The sequence below is a fragment of the Jaculus jaculus genome, chromosome 13, assembly GCF_020740685.1.
Source record: "Jaculus jaculus isolate mJacJac1 chromosome 13, mJacJac1.mat.Y.cur, whole genome shotgun sequence".
NCBI classification, from domain to species: domain Eukaryota; kingdom Metazoa; phylum Chordata; class Mammalia; order Rodentia; family Dipodidae; genus Jaculus; species Jaculus jaculus.
In genome coordinates this window covers 22,385,297-22,411,548 of record NC_059114.1, presented here as the reverse complement: position 1 = coordinate 22,411,548, position 26,252 = coordinate 22,385,297, and the positions used below count along the sequence as shown (strand labels likewise).

The 26,252-nt window shown below is 44.8% G+C and overlaps 1 protein-coding gene across 1 annotated transcript in view; it reads left to right on the top strand.

The window, feature by feature from the left end:
* Pptc7 (protein phosphatase targeting COQ7) overlaps positions 1-26,076 on the top strand; it is a 46,344-nt gene extending 20,268 nt beyond the window's left edge. The window contains exons 2-6 of the mRNA XM_012951824.2: positions 6,781-6,960; positions 15,695-15,893; positions 20,020-20,143; positions 21,039-21,168; positions 22,371-26,076. Coding sequence (XP_012807278.2) covers positions 6,781-6,960; positions 15,695-15,893; positions 20,020-20,143; positions 21,039-21,168; positions 22,371-22,429 — 692 coding nt within the window. The 3' untranslated portion in view covers positions 22,430-26,076. The remainder of the gene's footprint in view (positions 1-6,780; positions 6,961-15,694; positions 15,894-20,019; positions 20,144-21,038; positions 21,169-22,370) is intronic.
* Positions 26,077-26,252: the final 176 nt, after the last annotated feature.

The window sequence follows — 26,252 nt, the reverse complement described above, 5'->3', positions numbered from 1 at the left end:
TGACTTTAGCTGGGCATGGTGGCACACGCCTTTAATCCCAGCACTCAGGAGGCAGAGGTAAGAGAATCCTGTGAGTTCGAGGCCACCCTGAGACTACATAGTGAATTCCAGATCAGCCTGGGCCAGAGTGACACCCTACCTCGAAAAACAAAAACAAACGACAACAACAACAAAAAAAGAAAATTGACTTTCTACTCGATCTCATTTTTTTTCTTTCTTTCTTTTTTTTTTTTTTGGTTACAATCTTGTATGTTTTGATGCCTTTAGACAGGTAAGGGCTGCTTTGAAAACAGTGGCTTGCAGTATTTGAGGACAGGCCTCGGCATATGCAAGGATGTCTGTAGCCTCACAAGAAGTAGTGGCTGGCTGTGAGTAACTCCTGATGCATCTGTTATCCACCCTTGTGATCTGAGCAGGCTCTCACTCAACTTCTCTGAAGTTTCAGTTCACTGTTAGGTACTCGTCCTAGTGTTTCACAGGTGGAAACCGGTCACACTCACTGCAGTGTGAGGCTCCGAGAAGAATGCCACGAGCATTAAAGGTGAAGGGAAGAGTTACTGCCTTTGGGTGAAGTTTAACATTTGAAATTATACCACAGCCTATGTTAACTAGATCTTTGGACAAAGTAAAATTGCCACATGAGGAACACTGATGTTTATGTTGCAATTGAAATTTAGTATTCTTGGGGCATCGCTTTGTAGAAACTACCTGGTTGGTGGTAGTTACTAATTCAGTCTACCTTTCCAGCTTCTTTCTCTGCCTCTAGAGACGATATTGTTCTGACAAACCAGATCAGTTATTGGAACCATGACTAACTTGATACCTCAAGTAAGATACAGTCCCCAAATGAGCCATTTGGCCAGGAATTCCCATTTCTAAGATAAAATCTGAGCATACACCCCCTGAAACGTAATACTCTGTATACCCTTCCGGATCATTTCATCTGCCGCTGTGGTGTCAGATCTCCGATCCAGAGATCCCCTATCCCTGACTTGCTCTGCCAGCTGCAGGCCCCTGGGACTTAGTATACTTCGAAAGCAGAATTTAGTCTTGTACAGCTATCCCACGACTTGTCCAACTGTAGAATCATCTGATCAGGACTTTCTAGATCCCAAGCCCAGAAACCTGTTGATATAGAATGTGCCATCATTGAGTCTGGGTAGCTATTTTTGTGGTCATTCTTTCAATGACTTTTCTCATTGCCACTACCCTAAAATATTTTTTTTTTTGGTTCATTTTATTTATTTATTTGAGAGGTGACAGGGAGAGAGAGAGGCAGATAGAGAGAGACAGAGAGAGAATGGGGCACGCCAGGGCCTCTAGCCACTGCAAACGAACTCCAGACACGTGCACCCCCTTGTGCATCTGTATAACATGGGTCCTGGGGAATCAAGCCTTGAACCGGGGTCCTTAGGCTTCACAGGCAAGCACTTAACCGCTAAGCCATCTCTCCAGCCCTACCCTAAAACCTTACTGCTGGTGCCTGATCCATCTCACCCCTCCTCTTTCCTAATCCTTTCTTTGCATCTGCTGTGATGCTCAATTTTCCAAAAAGTAGATGGGTTTATGTCTGTAGCAACACTGTCCTATGGCAAAATTGCATATATAATTTTAAATTTCTTATAGTACATACAGTAAGAGGGTAAGATGAACTGGGCAGCCACATATCTATAGTCCCAGCTACTCTGGAGCCTGAGGCAGCAGTATCACTTGAACTTGGGAATTTGAGGACAATCTGTGACAAGGTGTGACTCTGCCTCTAAAGAGAGGTGGCGGGAAGGTAGGGGGGGAAATATGAACTGATGGAGTTAATGTTAATAACAAATGTAGTTAACTAACCTAGTAGACCTGAAACTATTTCAGTATGCCCAGTATAAAACCATTAAGGCTACTGTTGAAGATTTTTGTTGGTGGTGCTGTGTTTTGGACTCCAAAGTGCATCTCACACATAACGGCAAGCACACTTCCCGCTCAGTAGCCACATGAGGCTGCTGGTGCCCTGTGAGACAGTGCCAGGTCTGCCCCAGTGAGTGGGAAGCTCTGGGTCCTCTTGGGTCACAGCCCTGCCCCACATTTGTCAGGTTGTTTGCCGTTGGTCACCTCTTGTTCCCCTCCCTGCCTGTGGACATTAGAGGACCCTCTAGGGTCTACCGAGTGTGGCTTCATAAGGAAGGCTTGCTCCATCCTCTGGTGACCTATGAGACATCCCACAGGTTCCATGAGAAAGGCATGCCCCACTGTGGGAAGGGAGCACTTCAGGCAGGCTGTCCCTTGGTCCTCCCCTAGCCCAGGGTACTCAGTGTGGGCACCCCCATGAGGCTTCCACTGCTGAGAGGAATCTTCTTGTCAGGTGCTATGGGTTAGTGATGTGATGGCATCTTTAGGGTGGTCAGCAATCTTTGCTTTAACCGTTTTCTTTTTGCCTTTGAAATACATTTTGAGTTAAATTTCCTGTTGATCAGGATTAGTTCCACTATTTAAAAGGTGCTATTAGTTGTGGTCTCAGGTGTTTGGTTATGTAAGAGAGGCTATTAATTGGGTAAAACTGGGTATCCAATATCCATGTAGATTATTCTGGTTTTAGCTTTTCTGATCCCAAATACAGCTCTTCCCATTGCATAACTCAATTCATTGTAAGTAGATTCCAGATAGAAAAACTATTCAAAGTTAGGTGTGGTAGCGCATGCCTTTGATCCCAGCACTTGGGAGGCAAAGGTAGGAGGGTTGCTGTGAGTTTGAGGTCAGCCTTGGCTATGGGCTAGAGTGAGACCCTACCTCAATAAAAACCAAAAAACTATTTGAAAGCTAAAGTGCTTTTTGAGTTTCCTTTTCCCCTAAAGAGATCTGGCTAGGGGAGTTTTGCTGGGACCCTTTGCCTGCACAAAAGGCAAACAGGTGCCAGGAAGGCTGTGCTCTGTTCTGGGAGAAATCTGTTACTGTTGAAGGGCTGTGTCAGGTTAGGCTTAACCTGCTGACAGATTATTTAGTGAGTGCCAGGACCCAACTCTAAATGCTATCTCAGATTTTAATGGTTTTCTTGTGAAGGGTATTTGTAGATGAAACCAATTTGTATTTAAACTTAATTGTTGCTGTTGGACCAGAGACTGGTTAAAAACAATTTATTTGTTTGAAAGAATGAATCAGGTATTGTTGCAGAGACTATACTCAAATTCTTTTTTGTTTGTTTGTTTTTTGTTTTTGGAGGCAGAGTCTTCTGTCTAGCTCAGGCTGACCTGGAATTCACTATGTAGTCTCAGGCTGGCCTCACACTCATGCAGCTCGTCCTATGTCTGCCTCCCGAGTGCTGGGATTAAAGGCATGTGCACCATACCCAGATTTCAGTTCTTTTTTTAAAAAAATATTTTGTTTTTATTTATTTTAGAAAGAGAGAGAAAGAGGCAGATAGAGAAAGAGATTAGAATGGGTGTGCCAAGGCCACCAGCCGCTGCAAATGAACTCCAGACACATGCGCCCCCTTGTGCATCTGGCTCATGTGGGTCCTGGGGATTGAATTTTGGTTTTGTAGGTAAGCACCTTAACCGCTAAGCTATCTCTCCAGCCCAACTTAAGCTTAGTATTATGGAAATTGTCAGTATATTTCCAAGTAGAGGTGAGGGTAGCTCTCATTCCACTTAAACAGTGATCTGTTCACAGCAAGCCTGACTCATCTACTCCTCTCCCCCCACCGTACACCTCCAGTTACTTTGTAACAAATCCCAGGCTTCATATCTTTGAATCAGCTAGTTTGAAATTGCTCCAATAAATTTTTTTTTTTCTAGTTGGTCCCCTAAGGCTGGGAGTCTTTGTTTTAGTGCCAGTACATCTTTGCTGCCCTCTCTGTTGTTTTTCACGATTCTTTCTCTATCCAGATGTGTTCCATTTGGTAACTGCCATCACCAGAAAAAAAGTACTTTCATGTGTCCACTTCATGTCAAGTGAATTTTTGTACCAGTACATTATATTTGTTATAGTTGATTTTTTTTTTTTAGCCCAGTCAGGGGTTCACCCTAGCCCAAGCTGAGCTGGAACTCACTCTGTAGCCCAGGCTGGCCTTAAACTCATAGTGATCCTCCTGCCTCCCAATTATAGGCATGCACTGTGTCCAGCCCCAGGTACATTCTTTCTTCTTGTTTACAAGCAGAAATAGAGAAGAGTGACAGGCAGAAACAATGGGTGTCTCCAGCCATTGCAAACAGCTTCCAGCCACTGCAAATGAACTCCAGATGCATGCAGCATTTAGTGCCTCTGGCTTTATGTGGGGACTGGGGAATTAAACCCAGGTGGTTGGGTTTTGCAGGCAAACACCTTAACTGCTGAGTCATCTCTCCAGTCCCCCCAAGTACATTCTTTAAAAGCACTTTATTTTTTTTGAGAGAGAGAAAATATGGCAGTGCCAGGGCCTCCCGCCATTGCAAATGAACTCCAGATGCATGCATCGCTGTGTGCATCTGGCTTACATGAGTACTAGGGAATTGAACCTGGGTCCTTAGGCTTTGCAGGCTAGTGCCTTAACTGCTGAGCCATCTCTCCAGCCCAAGTACATTGTTTAAAGATGTGTGAACGTTGAATGTACAAAAAATAAATGTTTAAATGGGAGGAGGCTTCTGGCTCAGAAAATCTTTGCTGTGCTAGCTAGAGTGCTCCCCCCCCCTCCCGGTAGGGTCTCACTCTAGCCCAGGCTGACCTGGAATTCACTATGTATTCTCAGGGTGCCCTTGAAGGTCAGGGTGATCTGCCTACCTCTGCCTCCCAAGTGCTGGGATTAAAGGTGAGCACCGTCATGCCCAGCACTTTTTGATTTTTTTTTAAGTTTCATTTATTTATTTGAGAGTGACAGGCAGAGAGAGAAAGAGGCAGAGAGAGAGAGAGGGAGAGAGAATGGGCGCGCCAGGGTCTCCAGCCACTGCCAACAAACTCCAGATGCATGCGCCCCCTTGTGCATCTGGCTAACGTGGGTCCTGGGGAATGGAGCCTTGAACCAGGGTCCTTAGGCTTCACAGGCAAGCGCTTAACCACTAAGCCATCTCTCCAGCCCTCTTTTGGATTTTTTAAAGAATAGCTTTTATTATTTTATTTATGAGAGAAAGAAAGGGGGAGAGAGGCAAATAGAGAGAGTGGACATACCAGGGCCTTTAGCCATTGCAAATGCACTGCATACACATGCACCACCGTGTGCACAAGCTTCCAAGTGCCACACGACCCCAGAGCTTTGCACAAATCAAGGAAGCACTCTGCCAGCTGAGCTACATCCCCAGGGTGCAGGCGTTCTTTTGTTTGTTAATTTTCATTATTTCTTTATTTCTCAACAATTCTTAATATTTCTTACAGAAAGGCCTTCCAGGGTGGGCCATCTAAATCCTTAATAATGTGTATGTCTGACATTTTCTCTCTTGATTCTTTCAAGTTAGTAGGCAGAAATTTATTTTTTATTTTAATTTTTTATTTTTATTTATTTGAGAGGGAGAGAGAAGATGGGCACACCAGGGCCTTCAGCCACTGCAGACGAACTCCAGATGCATGTGCCACCTTGTGTATCTGGCTTAGGTGGGTCCTGGGGAATTGAGCCTTGAACCAGGGTCCTTAGGCTTCATTGGCAAGCGCTTAACTACTGAGCCCTATATAACTCTAGCCCTATAAATTTATTTTTATTAATTTATTTGAGAGCAACATAGAGAAAGAGGCAGATAGTTGGAGAGAGAATGGGCATGCCAGGGCCTCCTGCCACTGCAAACAAACTCTAGACACATGTACCACTTTGTGCATGTGGCTTTATATGGGTACTGGGAATTGAACCCAGGCCATCAGGCTTTGCAAGCAAGCACCTCCCCCCTCCCCAGAGGGCTGGAGTGATGGTTCAGCAGTTAGGTGCATTTCCTGCATAAACATGAGGGTTTGAGACCATTTAAGTTTGATCCCCAGGACCCACATAAACAGTTGGGCATGGACACCCATGCCTGTAACTCTAGTTCAGGGGGGAGCCAAGCTGGATAATCACTGGGACTTGTGAAAACAGCAAGCTCTGGAATCAGTAAGAGATCCCATCTTAAGGAGAAATAGGGGTTGAATGATAGAGAGGGATACCTGATGCTCTCTTCAGCCTCTGCAGATACATGCCTGGACATCACAGTCGCCCATATGTGTGTATACCACACGCACCACACCACAGTGCTAAACACACACAAAAAGAAAATGAGGTCCATTTCCGGGCCGCGGAGATGGCTCAGGGTGCGCAAACACAGAAGCATGACTTCAACTCTAGTCCTGTGCTGAGCTGAGACCAGAGACTTGGGGGGCTTTCAAAAACAGCAAGCTCCACGGTCGGTGAGAGACTCCAAGAAAGCACACAGATAGTAATGGAGAAGGGGTGAGGGCACCCCGAAGTTCTCCTCTAGCCTCTGCCATGTGCACGTGGGACTCGCACACCTGCACACACATGCGCACACCACACTACGCGTGCACAACAAACTCAGACCATAATCGTGCTAAAGTTAAAGTCTTGGTCAGTGGGCAATGAATGCCACCCTGTGGTAGCTCACAGACCAAATTACAAGCAGAGATTTGACTTAGTATTACCCACTAATAGCAGTAGTATGCATTCATACTCCTCACCGTGAGATTTAGGCTTATACATGCTTTAGTATGAAGTAAGGGTCTTTGTGAAATTGGTGATTTTGTTTGTTTGTTTGCTTGCTTGCTTGCTTGTTTATCTCAGTGTTAGGCAAGTGTTCTACCACTGAGTTACATTCTCCAGCCCACTTGCAATGTGGTTTTCTTTTCCAGGGGTTGCAGATGGTGTAGGAGGATGGAGAGACTATGGCGTTGACCCGTCTCAATTCTCAGGGACTTTAATGCGAACATGTGAACGTTTAGTGAAAGAAGGACGGTTTGTACCGAGTAATCCCATTGGAATTCTCACCACAAGCTACTGTGAGTTGCTGCAAAATAAAGTACCTTTGCTGGGTAAGTAGATATTCTGTGTGTTTCCTCTTTAAAAAGTAGGCACTAAATGGCTAAAATTAAAGCCACATCCATGTGTTTTTTTTTGTTTATTTGTTTTTTGGGTTTTTTTAATTGGTTTTTCGAGGTAGGGTCTCACTCTGCTCCAGGCTGACCTAGAATTAACTCTGTAATCTCAGGGTGGCCTTGAACTCATGGTGATCCTCCTACCTCTGCCTCCTGAGTGCTGGGATTAAAGGCATGCGCCACCACGCCCGGCCTCCATCTATTTTTTTTTTTTACTCTTTTTTTCCTACTTTTCTTTTTGTCTTTTTTTTTTTCTCAATTTTTATTAACATTTTCCATGATTATAAAAAGTATCCCATGGTAATACCCTCCCTCACCCCCCACTTTCCCCTTTGAAATTCCATTCTCCATCATATCCCCTCCCCATCTCAATCAGTCTCTCTTTTATTTTGATGTCATGGTCTTTTCCTCCTCTTACGATGGTCTTGTGTAGGTAGTGTCAGGCACTGTGAGGTCATGGATATCCAGGCCATTTTATGTATGGAGGGAGCACATTGTACGGAGTCCTACCCTTCCTTTGGCTCTTACATTCTTTCCGCCACCTCTTCCGCATTAGGCCCTGAGATTTGGAAGGTGTGAGCGAGATGTTACTCAGTACTCCAGCCACTTCTTTCCAGCATTATGATACCTTCTGAGTCATCCCATAGTCACTGCCATCTGAAAAGAGAAGATTCCCTACCCAAAGTGAGAGTAGCATTAATATAAGGGTATAAATATTAAGAAAAGTGCTTACTGGGCAGTTTGATAAGCATTGTATATACATTTTTCAAGACATCAGCAGATGTTACACCCCTAGGGCTCATGACTACCCCTGTTTTAAGTTTTCAGTATCAGGGATGTGTTTCCCCCCATGGAGCAGGCCTCCAGTCCAATTGGAGGGCAGTTGGTTTCCACCATGACAGACATGCCACTATTGCACCCGTTGGCTCATTTGGCCTGACTGGCCAATTATAAGGCTTCCAGTGTCCACTGTTGAGTATCTTCACTGGTGTTATCTCTTTCTCCCATTGAACTGCATGTAGAATGGCTTCTTCCAGCTTTCTGTCAGCTGGTCTACATGGAGGAGGTTATCAGCTCAGTTCCAGCAGGATTTCTTAGTGGCCTTGCAGCCCAAGTATGTGGAGTCTTCAGCAATAGGGTCTTACCATCTATTCCTGGTGGGAAACCAAGGGCCTTGGCAATGGCCTATAATGTTTTGAGGGCATCAGGAACCTCCCTGGCCAACAACTCACTGGAGGTATCTCATCCCTGGCACTGAAAATTTCCTAACAACAATCTGTGGCTCCTGAGTGTCCATTGTCTGAAACCGGAGGATTCCATATGATTTATTTGCATCCTCTTAGATTTTGATTAGCCCTCCCTCCACCTTGCCTTTACTCAATCTCTTCCCCTGACTTCACTTTGGGCCTTTTCACCCCCATTAATGTATTCTTCTACTTGCATATATACAATACCAACCTATTAAGTACCCTCCTCCCTTCCTTTCTCTTCCCTTTATATCTCCTTTTTAACCTACTGGCCTCTTCTACTGAGTTTTTTCCTTCTCACACAGAAGCCCAATCATCTGTAGCTAGGATCCACATATGAGAGAGAACATGTGATGTTTGGCTTCCTGGGCCTGGGTTACCTTACTTAGTATAATCCTTTCCAAATCCATCCATTTTCCTGCAAATTTCATAACTTCATTTTTTCTTTACTGCTGAGTAGAACTCCATTGTATAAATGTGCCACATCTTCATTATCCACTCATCAGTTGAGGGACATCTAGGCTGGTTCCATTTCCCAGCTATTATGAATTGAGTGGCAATAAACCTGGTTGAGCATGTACTTCTGAGAAAATGGGATGAGTCCTTAGGATATATGCCTAGGAGTGCTATAGCTGGGTCATATGGTAGATCAATCTTTAGTTGTTTTAGGAACCTCCACACTGATTTCCACAATGGCTGGACCAAATTGCATTCCCACCAACAGTGTAGAAGAGTTCCTCTTTTCCCACATCCCCGCCAGCATTTATGATCATTTGTTTTCCTGATGGTAGACAATCTGACAGGAGTGAGATGGAATCTCAATGTAGTTTTAATCTGCGTTTCCCTGATGACTAGTGACACAGAACATTTTTTTAGATGCTTATATGCCTATTTAGCTCCATAGCCGATTTTTTAATTGGCTTGTTTGACTTCTTATTATTTAACTTGTGTTCTTTGTATATCCCAGATATTAATCCTCTATCAGATACATACCTGGCAAAGATATTTTCCCATTCTGTGTGTTGCCTCTTTGCTTTATTCACAGTGTCCTTTGCAGTACAAAATCTTTGTAATTTCATGAGGTCCCCATCCATCTATTTTTATCTTCTGTTTTTTGTTTTGTTTTGTTTGAGGTAAGGTCTTGCTCTACTCGAAGCTGACCTGGAATTCACTCTGTAGCCTCAGGGTGGCCTTGAACTCAGCGATCCTCTTACCTCTGCCTCCTGAGTGCTGGTTAACCACGCCCGGCTACATCCATCTATTTAAAACTGAGGCTATTCCATTGAGCAGAGAGTGGTGGGAAGTTGTAGGCTAACCAGGACGGGTGATACTGTGCGGAGGGAACGTGACAGTTTGCTGTTAGCATGAAGTTCAGCATGTAGTTTGTGCAGCATTTCTCCTTATCGGCAGTGACACTGCGTGAGGGAAACTCTTGCTGGCTATGTATCTGTACCGAAAGCTAGATACCAGAATATTCTAGCAACATTGTCAGTATGGTAGAAAACTGATCACAGCCTCAATATTCGTCATCAGTAGAAGTGTGCTGTGGAAAGGAATGACAAGGCCATATGCAGTACTCAGTGCTGCAAAGAGGAGATGCTGCAGGACCCCACCGACACTGCCTTCTCTGGATTGCACTTTTAGAAACATAATTTGACTGGCTCAGGGATTCTAAAGTATGGTGAATGAAGAAAGAAAAGCAAGGGTTGATAAAATTCAGAATATGGTTCTCCTAGGGAAGGAGAAAGGGGCTAGGACACTCCCGCAGCCAACAGCTGATTAATCTGCAAAGGAGCTCAATACAAATTAGATCCCTGTTAATCTTGAATTAGAAAATCAAAACCAGATACTCCACTCATTTATCTGCGATGCTCGCGGGATGCCCTTTGGCCATGCCTCTCTGTTAACCAGCTTCTTGGAAATGGATCCGATCTTCTCAGCAGACTCAGGAAGCGTGTTACTAGCTTTCAAAGTGCTAGAACCTTTCTGGTCACTGGAAGGCCTGCCTCCCTGGCGGGACCCCACTGCAGCAGGCTCGTCCTTCAGCTTCAGTCTTCAGAGACTTCTGTCTGTCACTGCCCCTCAGTCTTCTCCACGCCGCGATGAAGCAGCTGGCTGCCTTTCCCGCTGAAGGGACATCTTGACTCTGCACGTGCACTGCTTGCTTTTCTTTTTCCTCTTCTCTTTTGTCTCTTCTCCTTCCTTCCTTCCTTTTTGTTCTCTCTCTCCCTCTTTCTCTCTTTCTTTCTTTCCAGAGAGAGAAACAAGACAAGAGAGAGAATGAGTGTGCCAGGGCCTCCAACCACTGCAAACAAACTCCAGATGCATGTGCCACCATACATTTGGCTTTACGTGGGCACTGAGGAATTTAGGGTTGTTGAGTTTTGCAGGCAAGCATTTTAACCGCTAAGCCGTTTCTTCAGCCCTTGTACTGCTTTTCTAAATGCAATTTAGAGATACCTTCTACAGTGAAACATTCTAGATTCTATTTCTGGCACCTCTCTGGACAGTTTCCAGCCAGCTCCATGAATGCCTTTGTTTGTCATTACTATCCTCACTCTCGTGGTTTATATTGACCTAGACAACCACTTACAAAACACATAACTGTCCTGCATTTTAAAATATGTATATTTGGGGCTGGAGAGATAGCTCAGTGGTTAAGGCTCTTGCCTACAAAGCCTAAGGACACAACTTCAATTCCCCAGTGCCCATGTAAAGCTGGATGCACAAAGTGGTGCATGTATCTTGAGTTTGTTTGCAGTGGCTAGAGGTTCTGGAGTGCCCATTCTCTATCTGCCTCTTTCTCTTTAAAAAAAAAAAAAAAGATTTGAGAAAAATAATGGACATACTAAGGTTTCCTGCCCCTGAAAACGAACTTCAGACACATAGGCCACCTTGTACATCCAGCTGTATGTTAGTACTGGATAACTGAACCCAGGTTGTCAGGCTTTGCAGGCAAGTGTCTAAATGCCACTGAGCCATCTTTCCAGTCCAGCCCTGCAATTTTTTTTCCCCCCGAGGTCTCACTCTAGCTCAGGCTAACCTGGAATTCACTGTGTACTGTTAGGGTGGCCTCAAATTGACCTCAATCCTCCTACCTCTGCCTCCCAAGTGCTGGCATTAAAGGTATGCATCATCACGCCAGGCTTGGTCCTGAATTTTTGCACTTAAAAAACTTGAGGTTTTGGCAGGGGTAGGGGCTTGATATATTTTCCCTACCTCTGCTTCCCTTCCCATTCACTCTTATGTAACCTGGAAGTAATGTTAATAAATTGAAGGATATAACTTGAGATTTACTTGCAATATTGTGGTATTTGTTCTCCTAAAACACATTGAGCTAATTTTTTGTTGCCAGGTCTGGTACACACACATCTCCCTACTTAACCTGCACATCTGTGGATCATTTGTAACCAAACTGAAGCAAAAGATAGGTTGCTGGGTTTACATGAGCCTCAGGCATAATCATGAATAATAACTTTGCCAGATGAGGTTGTTGAATCCAGTAATTGCTGAAATGCCTGCAAAGCAAATATGATATAAAGACCATACCTCAGGCTAGAGATATAGCTTGGGTGGTGTGGAGTGCTTGCTGGTTTCCATTCCCAGCACCACATGACACATGCTTGTAATCCCAGCACTTGGGAGGTAGAGACAGGAGGATCAGAACTTCAAGGACATCTTCACATATATAGCAGGTATGTGATCCTAACTCAAAAACAACAACAAAAATGCATAAGACAAGCCACATGCAGTAACTGGACAAAGAGGACTATAGGCTGCCAAGTAGAGGTTGCTGTCGCCTCCAAGCACCATTTTCTTTGCATCTCAGAGGGTTTCTGCTCCAGGGTAGCAATCAGCGAGTCAACACGAGTGCTTCCTGCTGAGCACTGTGAAGCTGTGCTGCTCTCCTGGTCTTTTTCACTCTCAGAATTTGATTCTATCACCTTCCCCAAGGGTCTTGCTGTGGTGATCTTACAGTGTGTTAAGTGTTAATGGTTTTGAGGAAGGAGGGCTGGTGACTTAGCTCTGTTGTAAGCAAAGGTGCAGGTAGGTGCCCACAGCACTGCTAGTGAGTTTTCTTCAGCCTTGGAGAAATAAGGGACTGATTGATGGTTTATCATTACTGTCAAGGGTAGTGCCAGTGTATTTATTATATTTAACAAGCAAGTGGGATTGTCAAACATTAAGGATGAAAACAATGCTTATATTTTAATTTTTTACATTGAGTTCTCTGTTTTCAGTAAGAGAAAAAGGCTACCATTATTAGTAATTCTGTTCCCAGATTTTTCCCCCTTCACCTTTTCACATTCCTGAGCATATAATAGCAATAAGTGAGCCCTGCATGGTGGTGCATGCCTTTAATTCCAGCACGTGAGAGCTAGAGGCAGGAGGATTGCTTTGAGTTTGAGGCCAGCCTGGGCTAGTGTGAGAACCTACCTAGAAAAACCAAAAAATAAAAATTAATAAAAGGTAAGTGGCAGTGAGTGTGCACAGAACTTACACACCCCGTAAGGCAGGTCCCTAGGCACTCTTGTTCCTCTCTGCTTGGGGCTAAACCCAGGCGCTTGTCTGCGGGCCGCAGCTAGAAAACGATTGTGTACTGGAGTCAACACACAGCTGGCTCCATTCCTTGTTTGCTTGGTTAGCTGCTTTTTGTGGGGGTTTTGGCGGTGTTTTGTTTTCAAAGCAGAGTCACACTCTGGCCCAATCTGACCTGGAACTCATTCGTTAGCCCAGGCTGGCCTCAAACTCACAGCCATCCTCCTACTTCAGCCTCTCAAGAGCTAAGATTAAAGGTGTGAGCCACTGTGCTTGTTTTGAGACAGTCTCGTGTAAGTTTGCTGTGTAGCTGATGATGACTTTGAACTTCTGATCCTACCCATCTCCCAAGTGCTAGGATTATAGACTTGGCTTTGCTTTTTTTTTTTTTTTTTTTTTTGAGGTAGGGTCTCACTCTAGCCCAGGCTAACCTGGAATTCGAACTCTTAACTGTCCTTCTACCTCTGCCTCCCAAGTGCTGGGATTAAAAATGTACACCACTATGCCTGGCTCCCTTCTTGTTTCTTTACTTCCCCCCACCCCAAGTTATGGTCTCACTCTTGCCCAGGCTGACCTGGAACTCTAGTAGCTTCTGGCTGGCCTTAAACTCACAGCAATCTTCTTACCTCTGCCTCCCAATGCTGGGATTAAAGGTGTGGGTTACCAAGCCTAGCCCAGTAGGTAGATTTTAAGTGTTTGAAATAACTGGACTAATTTTTTTAATCCTTAGAACTCTGGGAGGTGTTATTGTTAAGAGAAGTGATTGGCCCCAGATCCCACAGCTGACCTGCGGCAGAGCTGGGGTCAGATGCCAGCAGGCTGACTCCACAGCAGGTGTATGTGATAGACGGTGTATACTTGTTTTTTTTAACCAGTTCTTTAATTTTACTTGTTATTCTTTCAAAAGTTTTTATCTATTTATTTGAGAGCAACAGAGAAAGGCAGAAAGAGAATGGGCACACCAGGGCCCCACCAGCTACTGCAAATGAACTTGAGATGTATGCACCACCTTGTGCATCTGGCTTACGTAGGTCCTGGGGAATCAAGACTCAAACCGGGGTCCTTAGGCTTCACAGGCAAGCGCTTAACCACTAAGCCATCTCTCCAGCCCTTTGTCATTCTTTTATTTAATTCAGTTCTGGGGATTGAACCCAGAGCACTGCATGCTAAAAGCAAGTACCACAAAACTTTGTTGCCTGCCTAATTCCCAGTCCATTAATCTTAAAGGGTCATTTTATTCCCAGGCCTGCTCTTACACAGTGTTTTTGTTCTTAAGCCTTCCTTGCATTTCTTAGTTTCTTGGATAAGTTCTTACAGATGGATTTGCTAGATCAAAGGACAGGTCATTTTTCAGGACTATATGACCCTTAGAAAGGTTCAGTTTTACTCTCCACCTCCACTTAGAGTGAGCACATTCCCTACACTTCTGCCAACAATGTGTGATCTTCTGTTGGTTCTTGGTAAACTAAGAAAAATGGTACTCTTTTATTTACTTGTATGTTGCATGTATGTGGGTGGCCACCCCAAGGTCTCTTGTCACTGTGTACAAATTCCAGGTGCATGTGCCACATTTTAAAAACATGTATGTGAGGGCTGGAGAGGTGGCTTAGAGGATTAGGCACTTGCCTGCAAAGCCGAAGGACCCAGGATCAATTCTCCAGTTCCCACGTTAGCCAGATGCACATTTGTCTGGAGTTCGTTGGCAGTGGCTAGAGGCCCTGGCGCGTCTATTCTCTCTCCCTCTGTATCTAATAAGTAAATAAATAAAATTATTTTTAAAAAATCTTAAAGTATGTGAGAGAAGATGGGTGCATCAGGGCCTCTTGCCATTGTGTGTGAACCCCAGATGCATGTGCTACATTGTGCAAGTGGCTTTATGTAGGCACTGGGGAACTGAACCCCATGCTGGTGGGCTTTGTAAGCAAGCACTTTTTTTTTCTTTTTTTGGTTTTTCGAGGTAGGATCTCATGCTAGCCCAGGCTGACCTGAAATGCACTATGTAGTCTCAGGGTGGTCTTGAGCTCATGGCAGTCCTCATACCTCTGCCTCCCGAGTGCTGGGATTAAAGGTGTGCAGCACCATTCCCCACCCTGTGCCATTTTTATTTGTTTGTTTGTTTGTTTGCATCTACCGTTATGTGAATGTTGGAGGATTGAACCTGGGAGGCAGGCTTTGCAAGCAAGTGCTTTTTAACTGCTAAGCCATTTCCCCAGCCCCATGCTTATCTTTTTTTTCCGCACATTACAGACCATTTTGCGTGTGGTTTTTGGTGAGGTGCATGCTCTTCTGGTGTGTGTCTTTCTGGTGCACTGTCGGCTTTGCAGCCTGAGGACTTTGTGTGCTGTGTTCCTCTGCATACCAGCTCTGTGAGCGAGCAGGTTGATTTCACAAGCCCCTGTGAAAAGTGTTTGGGTGACCTCACAGTGAGTCATTAGTCTACAGTAAAAGTTCTGGGTGCTTAAACAGATGGAAACCTGGCTTACAATTGTGGTGTGTCCTGTCTTCAATGTTAGTGAGTTGTGGGAGAAGGCTTACTGTGCAGTGGTGACTAACCAGAAGCATCAGGAGTGTGTATCATCGCCTTTCTGGCATTTAAGGATCAAAACTAACCAGCTTTGGGGGCCTTTGGAGGTCAGAGCCCTGTGGTGGAGCGCCAGTCACCTGCACTTCCCTGTCTCTGCCAAAGGAAGGCAGCACATCCTCTGTGGCACCCCAATAGTGTCTCCTTACCGGGTTGCATCTGCTCAGGCTGTGCTGCCTTTCCTGGGAGCGTGGAGCAAACAAGGTCAGATCTGCGTACAGCAGACATGTTGCTCCCTGGAGGTGTGTGATCAGCAGCCTGGGGTGGGGAAGCTAGCGGTGGATCCTATCCATCTTGTTTCTAGGCAGCAGCACCGCCTGCATTGTGGTACTGGACAGAAGTAATCACCGCTTACACACGGCCAACCTGGGCGATTCTGGCTTCCTGGTGGTCAGGGGCGGCGAAGTGGTGCACCGATCAGACGAGCAGCAGCATTACTTCAACACTCCATTCCAGCTCTCCATCGCTCCCCCGGAAGCAGAGGGAGTCGTCCTGAGTGACAGGTAATCTCATGAGCCAGATGTGGCTCTCACGCCTGCCCTGAGTACAGTAGGACAGGCGCTTTCCTGTGAGGAAGTGCTCTCGGGCCGACCCTTGTCAGGTGTTTTCACAGTCACGCCGAATTCTGATAGACACCACGACTGGGAGCATGCTGCTTCACAGACCAACTGCCTGGCTCTCTTCCTACAGGCCTCCAGTAGAACTGTCGGAAAGGCGGTCTGACCTTGGTCTCCACGGTGTTTCATCCTGGTGTTTGTTGTTGTTTTGTTTTTCCCCTAATATCTTCTCTCGCAGTTCATTTTAAACTGTCAAGAACCTTCCAAGACACTTTTTCCCCCCTTGAGGTAGGGTCTCACTCTACTCAGGCTGACCTGGAATTCACTGTGTAGTCTCAGGGTAGCCTTGAACTCATGGTGATCCTCCTACCTCTGCCTCCTGAACATTGGGATTAAAGATGTGCACCACAATGAACAAAAAATATTTTTTAAGAAAAGGGGGCTGGAAAGCTGGCTTAGCGGTTAAGCGCTTGCCTGTGAAGCCTAAGGACCCCAGTTCGAGGCTCGTTTTCCCAGGACCCACGTTAGCCAGATGCACAAGGGGGCGTGCGCGTCTGGAGTTGGTTTGCAGTGGCTGGAAGCCCTGGCGCGCCCATTCCCTTTCTGTCTGTCTCTTTCTCTCACCCTCTCTCTCTGTCACTTTCAAATAAATAAATAAATAATGAACAAAAAACATTTAAGGAAAAAAAAAAGATGTGCGCCACCACGCCCGGCTTTCTTAGAGCTTTTCTAAGTTAATTTTTAGGTCTTAGTCTAAGCTTTAGTATGAGTCTCAGATTGATTATACTGCTGTAAAAAAGGTATATTTTAATTTAATGATTTTAATAATTATTTTAATTATTTAATTACTTAATTTTACTTTAATAATTAATTTGCAAGCCGAGAGAGAGAGGAGAGAGACAGACCCAGAGAATGCCAGGGTTTCCAGCAGCTGCAAACAGACCAGGAGCTTGTACCACTTTGTGCATCTGGCTTTACGTGGGTATTGGGCAATCAAACTCCAGTTTTTAGGCTTTGCAGGCAAGTGCCTTAATGGCTGAGCCATGGCCCCAGCCCCTTCACTACCCCCCCTCCTTTTTTTTTTGGTTTTTCAAGGTAGGGTCTCACTCTGGTCCAGGCTGACCTGGAATTTCACTATGTAGTCTCAGGGTGGCCTCAAACTCATGGTGATCCTACCTCTGCCTCCTGAGTGCTAGGATTAAAGGCATGTGCCACCACACCCAGCTTCACTGCCCTTTTTTAAAAATTATATTTTATTTTGATTTATTTATTTGACAGAGAAAGGGAGGGAGGGAGAGAGAATGGGTGCACCAGGGCCTCCAGCCACTGCAGAGGAACTCCAGGTGTGTGTGCCTCTTTGTGCATCTGGCTAACATGGATCCTGGGAAATTGAACCTGGGTCCTTTGGCTTTGCAGGTAAACACCTTAACCACTAAACCATCCTTCCAGCCCCTGCACTGCTTTTTAGCAGCAACTTTATAGGAACTGGCACAGACTTCATTGGCAACCCCTAAGTGGATAATGGGCCTTTTGAAAACTAGGAGCTCCCTAGCAAGTGCCAGCTTGTCTGTTTGTACTTATGAAGGCAGATCTTACGTTCAAACTATCATAAAATGGGTCTGGCCGGGCGTGGTGGCACACGCCTTTAATCCCAGCACTCGGGAGGCAGAGGTAGGAGGATCTCCGAGAGTTCGAGGCCACCCTGAGACTCCATAGTGAATTCCAGGTCAGCCTGAGCCAGAGTGAGACCCTACCTCGAAAAACCAAAAAAATAAAATAAAATAAATAAATGGGTCTGTCTGCATCTTTGTATTTGGATTGAACATAATATATAATGAGGTATCTGTGTTGCTCATTTTAAAAGTCTTTTTGGTGACAAGGAACAGTGGCAGGAAAGGAAGCTGAGGCAGGAAGGTCATAAGTTTGAGGTCAGCCTATGTTATAACAGCAAGATGTTTTTTTAAAAAAAGACGGGGGTGCTGAGTCCACGAGAAGGGGAAGCACTTTGCACCCTCAATTAGGCTGGTGACTTGAACTGAAGAACGTTGAGTAGAGACGCTCTTGTATTCTTCTGTTGGCTCTAATGCCGAGTAGTAGTAGCCACGTTCAAGTGAACTGCATGCCTCATGGATGCCAGGCTCAGTTGACAGTTTCTGGAGGATGGTGCTTTTATTTATTTATTTATTGGTGTTTTGAAGTAGGGTCTCATTCTAGCCCAGGCTGACCTGGGATTCATTATGTAGTCTCAGTAGGGTGGCCTCAAACTCTTGGCAATCCTCTTACCTCTGCCTCCCAAGTGCTGGGATTAAAGGTGTGTGCCACCACACCTGGCTGAGGATGGTGCTTTTAATTTTCCTTCATTTGCTGCTGCCTGTTTGGACTTCTCAGTGCTGGAGTAGCCTTGCTGACTCTCTAGATCTCTACACTGTGGACAGCTGGGTCATGGCTGTGCTGTGCCGACCTGCCGGTGAGGTAGAGGTGGCTTCCCCTGGAGCCCAGAGACGCTTGCTGGCATGTGATTGCAGCTCGTGTTTCAGTGTAGTCAAAAGTTTCCAGCAGCACAGTATGTTCAATCAGAACGGGCAGAACACCAAGCTCACGGGTGGGAGTCTTAGCAGAGGACAGACTGGCCAATGGGAACAATGCTCTCACAAGCAGAATGGCAAAGGCCACTCCTGGAGAAAGAAAAACTTCAGCATAAAACAGCACCAGTGCCAGCCTGGTCATTAATCTGCACTTCTAGAACTTGAATCATTTGCAAAGACAGCAGAGGAGAATTGCCTTGAGTTGTTTCTATCTCCTACACTGAGTGGACCTCCCCAGGCGTGGGTGGTGTACTTCATTGTCTCTTCACCTACTTTATATCTTGTCACTCGTGCAAGTAGGGGTTTCTGTCAAGCTTGGGGTGCCTTGGTTGCAGCACTCCCTTTTGGTCTGTATCTGAAGGGTCTTCCTGGCTTTTAGCTGCTTAGACATCTCACCTGCACCCGCCCCCTTGCAGGCCTGGAAGCAGTGGTTTCAGCCTTCAGAAGTAGCCAAGCAGCAGCCTCACAGGAGGCTGTGAGCCCAGGATGTAGGACCCTTCCACCTGACGTGCCCACTGCTACATGTCGCTGTCAGGCGCCATCAGAGAGAAAGGTCTCCCATCTGTTTCTCTAAAGGCTGTAGTCAGCTTAAAGTGGTGGCACACACCTATCTGGCTGACCCAGTGAGTTATGAGTTCAAGAACAGTCTGGGGCTACACAGGAAGACCCTCAACAAAAGAAAAGAAAAAAAGTTGTGTACGAAGACATGTATGAAAGTCTCCCTCCTCTCCCTGCCCCCGCCACACATTCTCTAGAGCAAGTCAGTGGTCAAAGTTTGAGACTCTCCAAATTGGCCCCTGATTTAGAACCCTCATATGATCCCCTCCTTTACAGAAACAGCTGCATGTGCTGCATACTACCTGCCTCTGCTCTTGGAAAACAGTGAAGGGTTTTTTCCCTCAATATTCTGTTGCTCTAGTGAGTCACTTAACATATTTCTCAAAGCACTGCATGTCAGGTACACTAATGAGCAAACACCAAATACCTAATGAGGTGGGAGAGTCCCAGTCCTTGACTATACCACAGTCTCAGGTGTCTGGGGGAGTAATCATGCCAAAGGTACTGGGTATCTTGGCCCAACTGAACTGGGCACTTAGAGCACCACACTGGGTGGGCAGGCAAGTGGGATGCATGCAGTGTAACGGGTGAGGATGAGTTGGCCTGCTGGGAGCCAGTCCTGAAGAGTCAGGAAAAGAGTCATTTCCACAGGGCTGGTCCAGGCCGTTAGGTCTGACTCAGAAGCCTTCCTCTGAAGCCACATGTGACTAATCACTCAGCTTTACTTGGGAGCTTCAGTTAAGCTTTTGAAACATTTATATTGCCATTTTAGTTAATTGTCCTTAAGTTTAGGAATTTCAAAATGCCCTTTTAAAAGCTGACTCCATTTAAAAAGCCTCATTACTTTGTAAAGTGGTGCCCGTAGGGCCCTTTGAATGTTACGTCTAAAGGGCTTCCTTAACTTCGCCTTCCTTCCCTGTCTGCCACAGCCCAGATGCTGCTGATAGCACATCTTTCGATGTCCAGTTAGGAGACATCATCTTGACAGCGACAGATGGACTCTTTGACAACATGCCTGATTATATGATTCTCCAGGAGCTGAAAAAGCTAAAGGTAATTAACTGGGAGCTTGCTGAGCCTGGGGGTCCTTGGCCCTCTGTGCAGCCAAGTTCCATTGAGTCAGTTGCATTGTCTCTGTTAGTTGGAAAGGAGCATTTTATGAACTTTGGGGAAATTATGATTGTAAATAAAAATACTTCGCCCAAGCCCTTTCATCATAGAGTGGTTGAAGCAGAAACAGTCCAGAGGACTTGGTGTTCTCCCTCCTCCTGCAGACTGAAGTTGAAGTGGCCCGGGCCAGGGTGTTGTTCAGTAGTACACAGCTAAACAAAAATCTTTGTGGTCCAAAACCTAAAGAGCGGGGCATGGTGATGCACGCCTTTAATCCCAGCACTTGGGAGGCAGAAGTAAGAGGATCACCATGAGGTCAAGGCCACCCAGAGACTACATAGTGAATTCCAGGTCAGCCCAGGCTAGAGTGAGACCCTACCTCAAACCTCCCCCCTCAAAAAAAATTTTTTAAACCCTAAAGATATTTCCAGCAGGACAGCCAGCTGGTAACTCTTACTTGGAGAGCAAACTGGCTGCCAGCTTACATTTCCAAGCAGGAAATTTTGATGTCTTAGTAAAAATGTGGTCAGAATCCATCTTTTCAGGCCTTCCCATTTTAGCAAGAAGGCTTCAAACATTTCAATTGGGAAAGCAAAAATGAAAATCTAAATTTGAGGGCCCAAGGCTCTGCTAACAAATGACTGTGGTTGAGGTTTGCATGAACCCTGGTGGTCTTGTTCCAGGTTGCAGCATTTTCACATCTGCTCTGACCAGAATAAACCTTCAGGTAGATGTTACTATCTTAAAGTGATGCTTGCAAGAAGTGCATTTTTTGAATGTAGAAATCATGAGAGGCGTTACGGTAGAAATAACTCCTCGTTCTTTCATTTCATCATAGAATTCAAATTATGAGAGTATACAACAGACTGCAAGAAGCATTGCTGAGCAAGCTCATGAGCTGGCCTATGACCCAAATTATATGTCACCTTTTGCACAGTTTGCATGTGACAACGGATTGAATGTGAGAGGTAAGCATTCTTTGGGAAGGTCACGGCAACTGACTGGGAGCATTCTGGCTGAGATTGTAGGTGTCATTTCTCTCCCGGCTATGAGCCCTGCCTGCCATTGAGCAAGGTTGGAAGGACGACACTAAGCGCATGTGGTAGTATCTTCCCCACCGAGGATGCCCTTTCAGAAGTGAACTTGATTGGCAGGTGGAACCTGAGCCCTGTATTGCCGCCACTGCAGTGCTTGGACCTCAGCCCTACAGGCCTCTGAGCTGGGCCTGCACATTCCAGCAGTTTAACATTCTGCCCTTCACGTGGCTGACATTTTGCTTCTCCATTCCTCTGGCTCTGCAGGGCTCGGAGATAGCATTTGCCTGCCAGATTGCCACAGCAGTTGAAAAGGAAACAGTGAGAAGTCAGCTGCCCTTGGCTGGGCAGTCTTGCTGTTGGATTCACGGTGTGGCTGCAGGAGCAGGCCATTCCCTGCTGGTCAACATGTTGGTGCTACCATGTCAGAGCTGTGGCATTGGTCAAGCTCTTGCTAACATTACAGTGTGACACACGGAGCATGTCTGAGTGCTCCAGGAAGTGTTAAAATAGAAGAAAGCACATACCATAGCTGCTTGGCAGATTAGAGTGCAAGGCTATTCCTAGTTCCAAAACACTGAACGTGTCTGTCCAGATTAGGGTTGTGATAGAAGCATGTGGCTGGCCTCTGGGCCTCCGGCGCTTGCCGACACGTTGGGGTGAGCAGAGCCTGGGGGGCCGTTTTCTCAGAGCTCCTGTTTTATAACAGGGCCTCACGCAGCCCAAGCTAGCCATGAATTTGTGGTAATTTCTACCTAGGTATCCCAAATGCTGTGATTTCAAGGGTGTGTGTTATCACACCCAGATTCTTAGTGGTTCATTTTATTTTGTTTCTGTTGTTAACTGTTTTAGTATTTATTTACTTACTACATTTTGGCTTTTTGAGATTGGGCCTTATGAGGTCCATGTTGGGTGGTCTCCTAATCCCCCTCCCTCCACCTCCTAATGCTGGGATCACAGGGATATGCCACCACACATGGCCTTAAGTATATCTCTATTATTTTCCCTTTTTCCACTGGGGTACATTAGCAATCCAGACACTAGCAGTACTCTTTATAGTAGTACTTATCTGAGCCCACAGTTCTGACTGACTTTCCCTTGTAAGACATGCTATTTGGTTTGTGTTTGCGTTTTAGGTGGGAAGCCAGATGACATCACTGTCCTCCTTTCCATAGTGGCCGAGTACACAGACTGACTGGCCATGCTGCCAGTTCCTGCCTTCCCCCTTGTTGCCTCACTTCCCTGCCATGTGTGCTGATCCTGCTGGCAGGACCGTGTTTCTTTGCCACTGATCTCAGTGGCCATTGGTGTAAGCTCTGGCCTGTTTGTTTGAGACCTCTTGAGAACCACTATCATTCACTAGCTTGGACCTGCAGGCAACAGCCGAAGAGAAACAGAAGCAGGATTTGAAGATGAGCCTTCGTTTTTTCCGGAGGTTTTCCAAGCCTATTACTTTTCAAAAGCGGTTGAAGTGTTGGAAATGAGTGATGTTGATAAAGTGAATTCAAAATTACAGTGTGTTAAAGGGATGTTAAAAGCCTAACACAAATAGTAAATAATGATACATCTACTAGAAAACTGTCGGTCAAAAGCAATGTTCTCCATGTATGTCCTCCATAGTCACAGTCTCTGGTATGACTAGATGTGGCTTTGTGTTCCCATTTCAACTCCTGGTTCCAGGAGCTCACAGTCCTGCTCCCAAACTTTGCTCTGGGCTATGACATCTTGACCCCAGCAGCTTTCTTTGGATCACAAATTGGAAGAAATTTTAATTATTGTTCTGTGGTTGCAAATATTTTGTGCTTTTTAAAGATGCTTAATGTGTTCCTGTGATTAAAGTTTGGCAGTTTATTTCTTTGTCTAGAATACAGGCTGTGGCCTGATCTATAGGAGGAGTGGGAAGGAAGACTCCCTCCAGAATGTTTTAAGGAAATACTACTCAAGATTAAAACTCCTCAAGGAATTGAATGCTGTGGCTGACATTCCTCCACCCTGAGAGGATGCCCCTGTCGGCCTCTGGCCTGGTAGGGTGAGAATATACAGCTGTAATTTGGAACATGGCTGCCTGTGGACAGCACGCTCTTCCCTTAGCCTGGCTTTCTTAGAGTCTGCCCCGAGTTCACTGGGTCTGTAAGACAGCGGTGCAGCAGCCACAGCAGCACAGAGCCCTGCAGGAGAACAGTGATAATCTGACACTCGCAGTTGCCCCAGCAGAATTATAGGGGTTTCTGAATCAAGCTTAATGTTTACAGTTTCCGAATAGCCATTCGCAGTGGATAGTTTTTTCCTAAAACTACCCCGTGTCAGGTTTCCCGTTGTCTGCAAACTCAAACTGCTTAAGGTTTGTGCACATGACTGCTGTAAAGATAGATATTTTGGGGTCAGTTTTTTTTTCCTTCATTAACTTGGTGGTAGAAAAATATATACTTAGAAATCCTTAAATTAAAGCCATGTTTTATATATAAGTCAGGTAACAGTGGTGTACAGATGAGAATGCAGTTAAACCTGATGAGCTCTACTTGAGGAGGAATAGAAAGTCCCTTCTCTAAAGGAGATGCTGACTCCTGGTTGATTGCATTAAAATTATGTTTGAGGTTACCTCAACTTGTTTTAAAAGATTTTGTTTTGTGAATTTGTACTGTATATTTGAGTAACTGTCGAGCTTTTGTTTTATTTAAAATTGTTTAACATGTACCATGTACATGTCATTACTATATTTCAATGCATCATGCTTGTAACAGGCATTTCATTTATAATAAGAATGAGTTATTCATTTGTAAGCTGTTCAGTAATTTATCTACTATTCCTAAACTGGCATAATGTTAGATACCTATTTTGAATCATCTTTAATTAATTACATGTCAGAATGCCTTAACTACCCTAACCTGACAAAACTGAATTCTTTGGTGAGGAGATACAGAGGCTGGGGGGAGGGTTGTGAGGGACACTGTTTAAATAAGGAGAAATCATCGTGCTCGTACCGAACATGGAAGCATGAGGGACAAATGGTGGGGTATTTATTTTGCACAAATATTTGCAGTCTCTGTGTATTTTTTAAAGTTTTAAAAAAAGTTGCATCCAGACAGGGTTTGTTAAAAGGAATATTTATACTAGGGCCAATGACTTCAACTCTTTGTTTGGGCTGGTAATTATGGTAGTTATTTTTTGGTCAGAGGTATGTGGCCTTATGATCTGGATATATTTTGCATTAATTCTCCAATGCCACCATTTAATTCCTGTTAAGAGCAGTGCTGGCCATGTCACTGGCTTTGCTCTGCTGTTATTGACCCCGTCAAACAATCTTTGTAGAAAGCTAGATTGATGGTGACGTACACAACTTATTTCATCAACTTCCTTTTTGAGCAATGATGGTTAGAAATCAGCTGTTCCTGGGACACTGAAGAGTAGGGCAGAGTCGCATTTCCTGGTGGAGTTGACTTTGGATCTGGCATGTAGACTAGTGTATTAAAATGTTTTATTTTATGTCCCTTTCCTCATCCTTTTTGTTATGCACTTAAATTTTATGACTGCCAGGGGTCGATGGAGTGAGTGCCACTTCACATTCCCTCTGGTCATGGGCTCTGTTGGACCCAAGTCACACACCCAGGTTGTACCACTTGGTGGGTCTCACTTTGAACCTGGCATGTGTGTATGTGTGTGTGTGTATGTGTGTGTGTTCAATATATTTTAAATCACACAGTGTAAACACACACATTTGCCTCATAGAGTGGACTTTTATAACGAGAAAATTTGGATTTCTAATTTACAAAGGCAAACTATCTGTCCCTTTCTGGATGCACCAAAGACCAGTAAAGTTTATAGCTTTTCCATCTATATTTATAAAGCAATACTGTATTATAAAAATGAATATTTTTATCACATGCTTGAAATTTTTATTTTGTTCTGTTTTAAAATGTGCACTCTAAACATATCAACCTTATTTCTTCCTATGAACTTAAGCTGCCTGCGCACAAAAAATAAAATTACCAAATGGAGATGAAGTAGAGAGTCCCTAGACTCTTTAAAAATGAAAGAAAAGTTGAGGGGGAAAACAAGTTATTTGTCCTGTGTTACTGTACTTGACTCGGTTGATAGGTTGCTAACTCACAGAAGAATCCATTCCAGGTGTGCCTGTCTGGGGCTGGGCTGTGTGCTAGAGTAGACACTCGGTGCGGGCTTGCGCGGTGGGACAGTGTCCTTTCCCGCCCGCAGCCCTTGTTCTGAACGGAGTAGCCGGCAGACGGAAGCCACCCACAGAACCACCTGCCTACTGCACCGAGCAGCAAGGAAGGATGGGAGAATGAGTGAGTCAGTTTTGAATGTTTCGGAGATGGTCAACAGGATTGGCTAGAACTGTAAACGTTTATACTTCAGGTAAGTTCATGGCTCCTTGTCACCTTAGACCAGCTATCTTTGATAGAAGTTAGAATGTTCAGTTTCTCTGGAACTGAGTCACTTTTGCATCAAACAGATGTTACAATACCAAAAGAATTTTTTTTTTTGTTTTAAATCTGCTTATAAAACAAAATCTAAATTGGAAAACATTTGGATTCAATTTGTTTTAAAAAGTTAAAATTCGCTGCAAAATTGGACTTCTTAATTAAAAAGTGTCTATGTCAAAATTGAACTGTTAGCAGGTAGGTCGTGGCAAAGATGGCTGAATAATGAAGCGAATTTGAATCTGTGTACTAATGAGCTGCTGTTTTCTTTTGAGACTATCATTGTCATATAAGAGGCAATTACCTGAATCGGATGTCTGAAATATAACTTATGCAGGAATAGTTCTGTAAATACATTGAAATAAACTGTAAAGCTATTTAATAAATATAGTGTTTATACTAATCTGTGTACTGAGTTTGCTGGTCTCTGTCAAGCCCTTATTCCCGAGCCTTTCAGTCGCTCTGTCAGTGAGCCGGCACGTCATAGCTACCATTCTCTCCTTGGACAGCCACGTTGCTTCCTCAGAAATCATCACAGTGGACTGATAATTGAACCTAAAAAAGAGGTTTTTCCCCCCC